At 43.3% G+C, this 13628-nt stretch overlaps 1 protein-coding gene across 1 annotated transcript in view; it reads right to left on the bottom strand.

Moving 5' to 3' along the window:
* carmil2 (capping protein regulator and myosin 1 linker 2) overlaps nt 1-13628 on the bottom strand; it is a 180505-nt gene that overhangs the window by 48819 nt on the left and 118058 nt on the right. Inside the window, exons 28-31 of the mRNA XM_041191410.1 lie at nt 12039-12105; nt 11219-11484; nt 8434-8573; nt 1543-1927 (exon numbers count right to left, since the gene is read on the bottom strand). Of these exons, the coding sequence (XP_041047344.1) occupies nt 1543-1927; nt 8434-8573; nt 11219-11484; nt 12039-12105 (858 nt within the window). The remainder of the gene's footprint in view (nt 1-1542; nt 1928-8433; nt 8574-11218; nt 11485-12038; nt 12106-13628) is intronic.

The raw sequence follows: 13628 nt of genomic DNA on the forward strand, positions 1-13628 counted from the left end.
TTATAAAGGTGGTGGTGAGTGCCTTTTTGGATCACTGAAATCCATGTGGTGTAGGTACACCCACAGTGTTGTTAGGAAGGGAGTTCTGGCATTTTGACCCAGTGACAGTGAAGGAAAGGTAATATAGTCCCAAGTCAGGGTAGCATATGGCTTGGAGGGGAACCTGCAGGTGGTGGTGTTCCCACAGGTCTGCTGTCCTTGTCCTTCTAGGTGGTTGAGGTTGCAGGTTTGGAAGATGATGTCAGAAGAGGCATGGTGAGTTGCCGTAGTGCATCTTGTATATGATACACACTGCTGCCACTGTGTGTCAGTAAGTTTTATGTCTTTCGTCTCTCATAGAATGATTGAACTAAAATATGGTGTCTGCAACTCCCTCAGTAGTCCTTGAACTTGGCAGCAGAGCTCCCATGGGAGAGCTGCCCTAAATTTCAGAGCAGTCTTGAGATGAGTTAACCTGCATATCCATTCAGCCAGATAATGTTGTAACTCTTTCGAGTACAAACCCGTTTCCATCTGTTTCAGATGAAGTTACATAGTTTGCCATTGTGAGATTTGAACTCTTGATCTTGGGGTTACAAACCCAGTACCATAACCACTTGGCTATTTAGGCCAAGCAAGATGTAACTCTTTCGAGTACAAACCCGTTTCCATCTGTTTCAGATGAAGTTATGTTGATTTTCATAGCTTGCCATTGTGAGATTTGAACTCTTGATCTTGGGGTTACAAAACCAGTACCATAACCACTTGGCTATTTAGGCCAAGCAATAATGTTGTAACTCTTTCGAGTACAAACCCGTTTCCATCTGTTTCAGATGAAGTTACATTGCTTCATAGTTTGCCATTGTGAGATTTGAACTCTTGATACTCTTTTGAGTAAACCTGTTTCCATCTGTTTCAGATGAAGTTACATTGTTTCATAGTTTGCCATTGTGAGATTTGAACTCTTGATACTCTTTTGAGTAAACCTGTTTCCATCTGTTTCAGATGAAGTTACATTGTTTCATAGTTTGCCATTGTGAGATTTGAACTCTTGATACTCTTTTGAGTAAACCTGTTTCCATCTGTTTCAGATGAAGTTACATTGTTTCATAGTTTGCCATTGTGAGATTTGAACTCTTGATCTTGGGGTTACAAACCCAGTACCATAACCACTTGGCTGTTTAGGCCAAGCACAATAATGTTGTAGTGTTTGAAGTTGGGGGTGGAGAGAAATTAACATCAGGTGACAACTTTCAGATAATGTGGTAATGTTATCACTGATAATGATATATGCGAAAGGTGAGATGCAATGCCTAAGCTGTGTGTTATCCATTAAAAAAACAGAAACTGCTGGAAATAAACCACAGTTCCATTAGGATCTGAAAAGAGAAAAACAGATTAATGTTTTTCCAAAGCATTTCATCAGATTTGGACAATGCATGATGATTTATTTTATTTCAGATTTCCAGCATTTGCACTTGTTTTTCGATCTGTTAGCCATAGTGCATGCACATTTTACTTTGCAGCAAATTTTTACGAGTATCTCCATTGTTTTTAACACACCTTGCCATGTACTGTGAACTGCACAGACAATTCCTCGGCATCCTTGCTTTCAGGGAATAGAATCAATGAACGTGTTTTGACACCTCTTAACAGTGATTGGCGCCTGGACATACTTTCTTGCTTGGCTTGTTCTGCACTGCCCTCGTGTGGTTTAGCTTGGCCATGCATCTCCTCAGATTTACTCAGGAATTTCAGGGTATCCGTGGATGAACTTTTCTTGCTTTTCTGCTGGTTTCCCTCAGGGTCCTTCTCTGCCTTCTGCATTTTATGGAACCTGGTTTTCTTGAAAACAAATAAGTCACTGAGTTTGGGATATTTCTTTTTTGTTTTTGGGAGCGCCAGTAATGAAGTGCTCAGTTCTTCTTGCTTTGGAGGTTGGCTTTTCCTGCAAGAAGCAAAGAAATAGGTTAAAAAGACCTAGTCAGGCATCAGCGATGTAGGTCCCCTGGAGTACAAACACCTTCTCTTGTTTGGATTCCTCAGCCAATCAGGTTCTTAAATCAAGACTTTAAACTAGATTGTTCTGACCAACAAAAGTGGGGCTTATTTATTGTTTGAAATCATAGTTAATAATAGATTACTTAACAATGTTGACTCAGCCTGAAGTTGCCACCTTGCAATTTCACAACATCAATTGCACAGATGACCCAGGCTGTTGTGGGGGATGGGGGGGGGGGGGCACATGGGAGTGGTGCAGTAGCTTTAACCTAACCCACCTGACAGATAATCAATAAGATCAGATCAGCCACCTGTTTTATGCTTCTATTGAAGTCAGCAGTGAGTAAAATCAGCTAGAGTATGAAAGGTGAATGAACATGGGGTTAGAGAAGAGGGGTCTGAAATATCTCCTTAAAAATAATTCAATTACTTCACAATATAGAATCATTGTCTCTTCTATTGTGTTGTACCCAATGCTGCATCCAAGTGCATTATCAAGTTGCTTGTTTAAGGTCAAACTGGATCAGGCCGGTGTTTTTGTTTTCATGCATGATTTCTATAACTATCAGTGTAATTGAATATAGTATTGGAAATTCAGAGACATGAATGGCCTTGAGTGTTGAAGAACTTAACCTCTGTTTAAGCAGATGGCAACTGAGGAAACATTCACTAGTTCAGAGAATGAGGTGATTTCAAATCAAAGATCCTCAGTACAAGTAAAAGAGTCACATTTGGCACAGTGCGGGACAAAAGTTTCAAAGAGGAGCCATATTGGACTCGATATGTTAACTCTTTCTCTCACCATAGATGCTACCTGACCTGCTGAATTTTTCCAACACTTTCTGTTGTTATTTCACATGCAGCACAGGATCCCCCAGGTTACAAACCTGTGCTCCGAAGAACAACTAGTGATGGATGACAAGTAGATTGAGTAGGAAACACTCAAGAACTCCATGCAATACATGTTAACAAGATTCCAAAACACAAGAAGAAACAATCAGATCAGATCAGATCAGACTGTGGGGCAAAGGTGGGGGAAAGGGTGAGGGGGAGTGGGGGAGGGGGAGTGGGGGAGGGGGTGTTGGTCCTTCCTTGTATGTTGAGAAAGTTGATCTCTCCTGTTCCTTGTATGGAATCATTTCCCTGTGGTGAAAGTACCTTTTTTATATCAAAAGAAAGGTCACCTGAAACGTTAACTCTGTTTCTCTCTCCAATGATGCTGCCTGCACTGCTGAGTATTTTCAGTATTTTCTAATTAAAGTTGTTTTAATTAAGGCCTTCAATAAAGGCTGATGAAAGCAGTGTTTTGTGTATGGACTTTGAAAAGGTATTTGATAAAGAGCCACATACTAAACCGATTAGCAAAATAGAAGCACATGAATTTAAAGATAGTGCGGCAGTGCAGATATTAAATTGGTTAAGGTGAGAGCAGTGGTTGTTTCTCAGACCATGAGGGAAATATATAGTGGTGGCTTCCAGTAGTTCGTATTAGGACAACTGCTCTTTTTGTTTTACTTTAATGACACGGGCTTGGGTATAAGGGGACAAGGTTTGCTCAGGGAAAATGGGTGATAATTGGCGCATTAATGACATCCTGGCCACAGCGGCCAGCAATCCCACATCAGCCCCTTCCCCTTTCCGATTTAATCAAGGGAAGTTTTCATGCTGCCCAGAGACAGACGCGGGGCCTTCCCCATGATTACGTGGCCCAGTTGCTATGGTTCCCGCCACGAGTGGCTGGTTTAAATCCAGCCCAAAGATTCTCTTGCTGCTTATTCACACATTTTCTCAACATTTATGAAGAAAATATAAGTAAAAAAAGTTTTCTGGAGAATAGTCAGCAAGCATGGCAAGACAAATGTACTGCAAACTGGCAGGACATCAGTTTACAACTGCTATTACCAGTGATTCCCAGATTCCCATAGATTCTCAGAAGTGGATTTTAACCCTAGTGGTGTAAGATCTTAAGAAATAGGAGCAGGAGTATGCCATTTGACTCATTGAGCCTGCTCCGCCATTCAATAAGATTGTGGCTGATTTGGTCGTGACCTTGACTTTACTTCCCTGCCTGTCCTCATAACCATTGACTCCCTTGTCAATTAAAAATCTGTCTAACTCAGTCTTGAATATATTCAATGACCCAGCCTCCACTGCTCCCCGAGGAAGTGAATTCCAAATACTAACATCCCTTTGAGAGAGGAAATTCCTCCTCATCTCTGTGATAAATAGGAGGCCCCTTATTTTTAAACCGTGCCTTCTAATTCTAGATTCCCCCATGACAGGAAACATTCTCTCAGTATCTATCCTGTCAAGCCCCCTCAGAAACTTACATGTTTCAATAAGGTCACCTCTCATTTTTCTAAACTCCAAAGAGTACAGTCTCAACCTGCTCAACCTTTCCTCAAAAAACAAATCCCTCATCCCAGGAATCAGCCTCAAAATATACTCAAATTAAAGAATTATTTTGCCTATGTTTAGTGATTGTTATAAGCAACTAGGAATTTATCCCCTGAATTATTCATCGTTGCTGTCGGCCTGATAATGCTGTGACATTCCAATGGGAATTCTGATTTCGCAAAACCACTATCATTATTCCCACCCACAGCTGCATCATCAGATAGGAGCCACACTAGCGAGCAGAGCTGATTTTCACCTACACAGGGAAGCAAGCAGACACTAACCTTTACTGGTTAGTGGATATGTTTTGGGCTGGGGGGAAGATTTGTCGTGGAGTTCTCCAGGGGTCAGTATTGGGACCCTTGGGCAGAATCATCCGCACCCATTTGTGGTGGGTGTCATGGCGGGCGGGAGCGGAAAGTATCGGGAGGTCACAAAAATCGGTTTAACGTTGTGGTGAAACCAGTTTGTGATCGTCCGCTCCACCCATCAATGGTGGGTTGCGTTTCCCACCACTGCACATCGGGAACCTAATTTAAATACTTTAACATCTCATTTTAAGCCCTGCTCACCAGAATCATCCCCCCCACACTGGGTCATCCGGACACGTCAGCGTGTTTCGCAACTGTACATAAGCGACATGCACCTGGTGAGCTGCACTTCACTCGGGACTTTGAGGTTTGTTTGCCCACACTGCTTTGGGCAGCACTTGCGATCATCAGTGCCAAGTTTCACAGGCAGCACCACATCACTTTTAGGTGTGTGTGTGTGTGTGTGTGTGAGGGGGGTGGTCACAGCTGGTCTCTACCTACCAGACCAACTGTAAGGCTTTTCAACAGCTGCAGGGCTAGGGCTTGCTTCGGGAAGGGGGAGAAATGGCCTCAGGCAAGGGAAGAGGCTGCAGGGCGAGGGCTGTACTGGGAAAGGGGGGCATCCCAGGGTGTGTGTGGGGACATATGTTGATTGTGCAAGAGGCCTCAAGATGGTGAGGGCTGAGGAGGCAGTCTCCAGAGGAGATGAGGCCAGATGGAAATGTGAGAGTGTGTGTGAGAGAGTGAGTGGTGATGTCCCTTGATCTGGCAGTGAGTGAGATGCCAGAATGTGTGATTTTAGAGTGATGTGGGTGTGTGAGTTTAGAGTGATGAAATGGTTGCCTTACCCTGGTGGTATGGATGAGATCATTAATTCTCTTTCTGTGCTGGATGGCAAACATGTTCTGTGCACTGACCACCACTGCCACTGCCTCTCAAACCAGAATGCTGCGATTGCTGGACCTCCTGTGGCCAGAGTGGGTGGAGGACATCATGGTGGGTCTCCAAAAGACATTCCAGTGATGGGCCACTGAACTTTTTTTGACTTTCAGGGCTATGTCTTCACTGGAGCAATCCTGGGCTGCAAGCATCAAGAACTGTGTGCATGGTTGCAGTTTAGATATGGCACCCGGCATGAGGAAACGGTGAGGTAGTGGCGTGGCGGACAATTCAGAGGCTGCCCACCAATGAGTCGGCATGTTTCCTGTGGCTGCATAATTAATGAGATGGGAGGCAGGCGATATGGTGTGAAAACCCACCATTGCAGCCGGCGGGTAAAACATCATTTTTCACGCCCGCTAACGCACTTAGTGCAATTCTGGGATGATGCTGCCCTTTGTTTTACCTGAGATATATTAATGACCCAGGTCTTGTGTGCAGAGGACAATTTCAAAGTTTGCAGATGATACAAAACTTGGGAGCATTGTAAACTGTGAGGAGGACAATATAAAACTTCAAAAGGAGATTGACACATTGGTGGAGTGGGCAGATAGATTGCAGATGAAGTTCAATGTGGGGAAGAGTGAGGTGATGCATTTTGGTCAGAAGAACATGGAGAGACAACAGGAAATAAGGGGTAAAACTCTAAAGGATGCGCAGGAGCAGAGGGACCTGGGTTTATATGTGCATAGATCAATGAAGGAGGCAAGACAGGTGTGCAGAGCAGTTAATAAAGCATATAGTATCCCAGGCTTTATTAATAGGGGCATAGAGTACAACAGCGAGGCAGTTATGCTGAAGCTGTTTGGGACACTAGTTAGACCTCAGCTGGAGTATTGTGTACAGTTCTGGGTGACACAATTTAGAAAGGATGTGAACACATTGGAGAGAGTGCAGCACAGGTTTACAAGAATGAAGTTTCTCATTCCTGGAACCAGTTATGAAGATAGATTGAAGAGGTTGGGATTGTTCTCCTTGCCTAGGAGAAGGCTAAGAGGAGATTTGATACAGGTGTTCAAAATGATGAGGCAGCCAGACAGAGTAGATAGTGAGAAACTGTCCCCACTCATAAAAGGATTGAGAATGAGAGGGCACAGATTTAAGGTGATTTGCAAAAGAAGCAAATGTGGTGTGAGAAGAAACTTTTTCACACAGCGAGTAGTTTGGGTCTGGAATGCACTGCCTGGAAGCGTGGTGGAGGCAGATTCAATTGGGGCATCCAAGCGGGTATTAGATGATTATTTAAATGGAAACAATGTGCAGGGTTATGGAGAAAGGGCTGGAGAATGGCACTGAGTCATAATGCTCATTTGGAGAGCTGGTGCAGACACAATTGGCCGGATGGCCTCCTTCTGCACCATAATAATTCTGATTCACTGGCTGTCTGCATGAAATGCATCAAATAATGGGTAGGCAGACTGAAGGCTGACTCTGTGGATCAAGCCTTTCACTCATTCTTGCACTCAGTAACTGCACAAACGCAAGCTTAATTATGTCATCTGGTTCCATTTTGAAGAGATGATGTGGTCCTGATAAAGTTTTTATAAACAGAAGGAATTGTAATAACCCAATTAGAAATGCCACTGGTTAAATGAGCTTAAGTTAATAATTAAAAACAATGTTTTAAATAAACAAATTGCTCTTGATAAGACCCACAAGTGCAGGTTTTATCTGGAGTCAATGTGGTAGCTGTGAAAAATTCAACTTTTGGTGCAATGCCGAAACCAAGGGCAGGATTTGGGGTTTTGGGTCAGGACTCTGATATTAGGATCGCGAATCCGCTCTACCGACAATGATTTTCCCCAAATTGACCAATTTGTGGCCAGAGGGCGGGCTCACCATGAAATTAAGGTCAAAGGCTGGGATCTCAAAGGCCTCCAGCACAGAAGGAGCTGCAGCCTCCGGTTCAGGTAGAGACAGGCAGTGCCTCCATCTTGTGACAGCCTCTCATCAATTTTTAAAACTTTTAACTTAAACAAATGGCCATAGCTGCGGGTTCACCATTGGCAGCCTGTGCAGTTTGGGAGAGCCTGAAAGCCTGCCTGGAGTAGTGGTCCCTTGGTCAGCCACCAGGAGGCAGTCTATATGGAGCCAGCCTGTTTTAGATGCTGCCCCTAGTGGGTGGGTAGACCTTTCCATTACCGCCTCTTGGAAAATGGCCTGGGGCGGGCTGGTGGTGAAAAACAGACACAACAGCCAGCGTGTAATTCTCATGCCTGCCCACCTCCTATTTAACCTCATACTGGGGGCAAAATATTCAGCCTCAATTTTGGCAAATACTCCTCCAAAAGGTGATAACGTCTGTTAAAAACAGAAATATTTTCTGTTTTTTTTTGCTCTGACATTTCCTGGCTCTCATGGCCATCAGGCAGTTTGGAGGAAGCAATATAAAAACATTAATACCCCCACAACTTAGGTTAGTCATTTCCAAATGTGACGTCAGCTACACTAATAAACAGCTCCCACTGACCTACAATTGGGCTGGGTAACATCTAATCGTGGGCATACAAATGGTGGATAACATTAGCGGTCCATAGATGCCAGCTAAACACCATTTCGAATGACACAAAGCTCACCCGCCTCCCCATAACCTTCAGTGGCACCAGCATCACCGAGTTCCTCGCCATCAACAACCTAGGCATTATCATTGACCAGAAGCCAAACTGGACCAGCTGCAACAACCCTGTTGTTATCAGAGCTAGACACATGCTGGATACTCTGTGGCAAATGGCTCACCTTCTGATAGCTCAATTCTTTTGCTCCTAAAGCTCAAGTCAGAAATGTGATGAGACAACTCGTCACTCACCTGGGTGGTGAATTGCTCAAAGAAGCAGGCACATAACTTGTTTCTTCTTCAATTATCTTCTTTGTGAAGAATTCTTCTAGTCCCAGATCTAGATTGTTCTCGGTTGTATTCTCCCCCTTCTCCTGGTCTACAGGTTGTACCTGTTCCAGGCACAAACAGAACACAATGAACAGCCCCGTCTGACAGCATCCAAACGGCAGAATACCAAAATGCTTTTAAAGAGTCTCCTCCCAGAATGAGCCACTCGCAATTTCAATCATCATGTCAATCCCAACTGATAATCATTTCTGTTCTAGTAAGAATCTCAATAAAACAGTGAAACCACCCTTCACTCGAGTTAATGTCACATATAGCAGCCTTACAGCCATTGGGTTTTTTGATTAATTCAGACTTGAGGCCTAAACTCTCCTGACCATAATGATGACCTTCATGGAAGCATTACATTCGAGGGAGAGTAGGAATCAGCAGAACAATACAAGCCCATTACACTGTCATGGAAGATGTTGCTACAAGATCAATGAACAATAAATGCTAAATAAATTACTCAACTGATAGTGACTCAACTGATAGTGACTCAACTGATAGTGACTCAACTGATAGTGACTCAACTCATAGTGACTCAACTCATAGTGACTCCCTTCCAAACAGCGACACCACAATCTGGGAACAGGGAAGCACAGAGCTAATAATATGCAGAATGGGTCTGATCTTCCTGTTCCTAGTAAGACCTGGGTTCCTGGAGGCCGAGTGTGCATGTGAGGCCTGCAGTAGGATTCATGGTCTTCAAGTAGAAACCTGATTTTGGGCAGAGGATCTTGATGATGCAGAGGTGAAAAAAAACTTACATTTTTAGGTTTGCCCACTCTTGCTGCCTGGCCCCTCAGGCCCTCCAATCTGAAAGAGGGTGGGAGAAAGACCTCCACAAACTTCTGGCACACTGGCAGCTTTTACGGGGAGGGAAATGAGATGGACAAATGGGAACACCCCGGTCACATTTCATTATCACTGTTGTTTTTTAATTGTTGCCTGTTGCAAATGCAATAACAAAGTGCCCACCTTCAGGGGAAATACCACCTCTCCTGGAAGAATGTCATGGGAGCAGAAACCCAGCATTGTCTTCTCCTTTGTGCCTGGTTACTGGGCATTCTCCAGGTATATTGAAAAGGAGAATTAGCTGCCCAGTTTCCAGCACCCTGCCCCAGGGGTGGATATTGTTGCAAAATTCCATTCAGTCTAACTCCAATCCCTAATCCCACTCAGAACTCTTTCTTGCTATTCATTAAAATGAAATTCAATATTTTCCTGCCTACATCTCCCGTGAGGGTGTTGGATGCTTCATGAAAGGAGATTTTTAGCACCTCAATTCTCAGTAATCATCATCTGTACAAATCTGATTTTAATTTCTGCTGGCATTGCCCGCAATACTCACAAAACTTAATAAAAGATACAGTGATTTGAAGACATGGTTGTTCATTTCTCTGAATGCCTGCTGGAACTATTTAAATGTGATTGACTGGTACCAAAATACACCAGTGGAAGCGCTAAGTTGCCGGTTCCCACCACTTTGTCACTGTTTTATTAATTTTGCCCTATTATTTAATGCATGTGATTCACTAGGATAAGGAAGAGACAGAGAAAGCTACACACGTTATCGACACCCCAGGGGTTACCACTGGCCAGAAACTGAACTGGACTAGCCATATAAATACTGAGGCTACAAGAGCAGGTTAGAGGTTAGGAATCCTGCGGTGAGTAACTCACCTCCTGACTCCCCAAAGCCTGTCCACCATCTACAAGGCACAAGTCAGGGATGTGATGGAATACTCCCTACTTGCCTGGATGAGCGCAGCTCCTACAACACTCAAGAAGCTTGACACCATCCAGGACAAAGCAGCCCACTTGACGGCACCACCACAAACATTCACTCCCTCCACCACTGACGCACAGTAGGAGCAGTGTGCACCATCTACAAGATGCACTGCAGGAATTCACCAAGACTCCTTAGACAGCACCTTCCAAACCCATGATCTCTACCATCTAGAAGGACAAGGGCAGTGGATAGATGGGAACACCACCACCTGGAGGTTCCCCTCCAAGTCACTCACCATCCTGACTTGAAAATATATCAATATTAATTCACTCTCACTGGGTCAAAATCCTAGACTTCCCTCCCTAACAACAATGTGGTGTACCTACACCACATGGACTGCAGCGGATCAAGAAGGCAGCTCACCACCACCTTCTCAAGGGCAACTAGGGATGGGCAATAAATGCTGGCCCAACCAGCAAAGCCCACATCCACTGAATGAATTAAAAAAATCAGACAGGTATACAGACCTTTCCTTTCAGGCTTCCTTGTGATCTCAGCTAAAAGCACACATTAAAAATTAGTCCAAGATCAATAGAAAGTTTAATAAAATTACGAGTATTGACAACTCTAAATCTGGCTTGGCACAAATAAAAGCTCTCCAGACACCTGCAAAGTTTATCCTAAAATTGAAAAACAATTGAAAAATTGAACACTCCAGCCTTAGTCTTCACTGGTCTAACAGTGCCCTTGATCATTTATCTTTTTGACAATAGAACAAGTGAAGTGACAAGAAAAGGAAGGAATGGTTTCCTTTCATGGTTGTTATTTAGTCTTTACTTCTCCCTGATCATTCTTATTTATAACATAAATTAATAGCAAGTAAACTAGTGGATTGTGCAATGTCAGTGATTGGCTAAATGTTCTTGAATCTTTGCTAGTTTGTCTCCTTGTAAAGATGCTTTAGAAGTGACTTACACTAGGTTTGGAAGGTGGTTGTTTCCTGGTCCTGTTTGGTCTTGGCCTGCTCCTGGTGCAATGCCTCAGTTTCATCCCTTCTGTTGGCAAATCTGTAACAGAATCTATAAAAGTTGTCTCTACATTTGCAGGTGGGTTATTTACAGCATTCATGTCGGTGGAGGCCGGATGTGATTTAACAGACCGACTGCTGACTGTCAACAGTTCTTCTATTGCTGCAGAATCTGTTTCTTCGACTTGTCTTTCTAACTCTATGTCTGAGATTCCTGAGAGAAAGAAGATGACAAGACTTAGTTTTCCTTCACAATTGTTTATTTCAGCAAATTGTAAATATGCTGCTCATTCCTTATTCTATTTTACACCCCTTCTCTCCACCCCCACCTCCTCTACTGAAGCTGCTGACTTGGGCTGGGTTTCACTGGTGTTATTCTACTCGGGCATCTCATCCAAATGACCACTCTTTATCTGAACATCAAAAGAACTTTCAACCATTGGAGTTTCACACCTAGTCCTGTGTTTACTCAATGTCCAGATGTGATTGTTTTCCATTAGGGGCTGTTGCATATTGATCCCCTAGTAAGCAGTTGGATGATTTTTGCTCATCTTGAACCCCCAAACGGTGACATCAATTCTAATGGTCATTCTGCAAGCCAAGCTGAGGACAAAGACTGAACTGAACTTGGGACTCCCCTGGTCTGTGTGGCTCAGGTGGACAGTGCATTTACTCTTATTCTTGTAGCTAATATTGACTTTAATTGTTTGCCTGGGTCAGAAAAAACAGCAAATCAATTTAAATAAATATATTAACAGTACCACTTACGGTTCAAGGTTGCGGTTGGCCTGATTCTTCTAGAGCGTATTGTCTTCCTGCGAAGCTTAGTCACACTCTATAGAAGAGACATTACATCTGTAAATATTACTGATATTTAAAACTGAAAGCATTGCACCATTATTCTGGCATTTTTAATATTCTGGTTGGAATGTATAGTTAGTATCCATAACTGAGTTAAAATTGTCATAAATTCATCCAATTATGAATTAATTTTAGCTGCTTCATGCCCTTATTGAAAAGCCATTTGCCTCTGAACATGAACACCCTCAACAACAACTTGTATTAATATGGTACCATTAACATGGTAAAACATCCCATGACATCCCACAGGAGCATTATCAAACAAAATCTGACACTGAGCCATAAGAAGAGATATTAGGGCAGATAACCAAAAACTTAGCCAAAGAATTAGGTTTTAAGTGGTATCTTATAGGAGAAAAGGGAGGGAGAGAGGTGCAGAGATTTAGGGAGGGAATTACAGAGCTTAGGACCTAGGCAGCTGAAAGCACAGCTGCCACTGGTGCAGCAAATAAAATTTGGGATATCCAAGAGGCCGGAATTGGTGGAGCGCAGATATCTCGGAGAGTTGTAGGGCTGGAGGAGATTAGGGAATTAGGGAGGGGCAAGGCCACGGAGGGATTTGAAAGCAAGAATGAGAATTTTAAGATCAAGGCATTGCTTAAACAGGAGCCAATGTAGGTCAGAAAGGAGGTAATGGGTGAATGGGACATGGTGTGAATTAGGACACATGCAGTAAAGTTCTGGTTGGTCTCAAGTTTACGGAGGGTAGTACATCGGAGGTGGGCCTGAAGAAGAATAGTCAAGTCTAAAGGAAAAAAAATGGCATGGATGAGGATTTCAGCAACAAATAAGTTGAGATAGGGACAGAATTGGGTGAGGTTACCAAGTTAGAAATAGGCGATCTTAGTTATGGCACAGATATGTGGTCAGAAGCTGATCTCAGGGTCAATTATGATATCTAGGTTGAAAACAGTTTGGTTCAGCCTCAGACAGTTGTCAGGAAGAGGACTGTAGTTGTTGGCTAGGAAATGGGGGTCGTGTTGGGTACTGAAGACAATGGATTCAGTCTTCCCAATACTCAATTGGAGGTAATTTCTGCTCACCCACTACTGGATGTTAGACAATTTGGAGACAATGGAAGGCTGGTGAAGTACAACTGGGTGTCTAACCTCACTGGTGGGAAATTATTGGAAAAAATTCTGAGGTACAGGATAAATCTTCATTTATAATGACACAATTAATCAAGGGCAGTCAGTGCAGATTTGTGAAGGGGAGATCATGTCTGACTAAAATGATTGAATTTTTTGAGGAGGCAAAAGGATGGTCAATGAGGGTAGTGTATTTGATATCCTCTATATGGATTTTAGCAAGATTTTTGATGAGGTACCACATAGCAGACCAGGCACAAAAGTAAAACTCCATGGGATCTAAGGCAAATTGGCGAGTTGGATCCAAAATTGGCTCAGAGGCAGGAAGCAAAGGATAATGGTTGATGGTTTGTGACCGGAAGGCTTGTTCCAGTGGGGTTCTGTAGGACTTAATACCAGGTCCCTTGAT

Source organism: Carcharodon carcharias, chromosome 7 (genome assembly GCF_017639515.1).
Source record: "Carcharodon carcharias isolate sCarCar2 chromosome 7, sCarCar2.pri, whole genome shotgun sequence".
NCBI lineage: Eukaryota > Metazoa > Chordata > Chondrichthyes > Lamniformes > Lamnidae > Carcharodon > Carcharodon carcharias.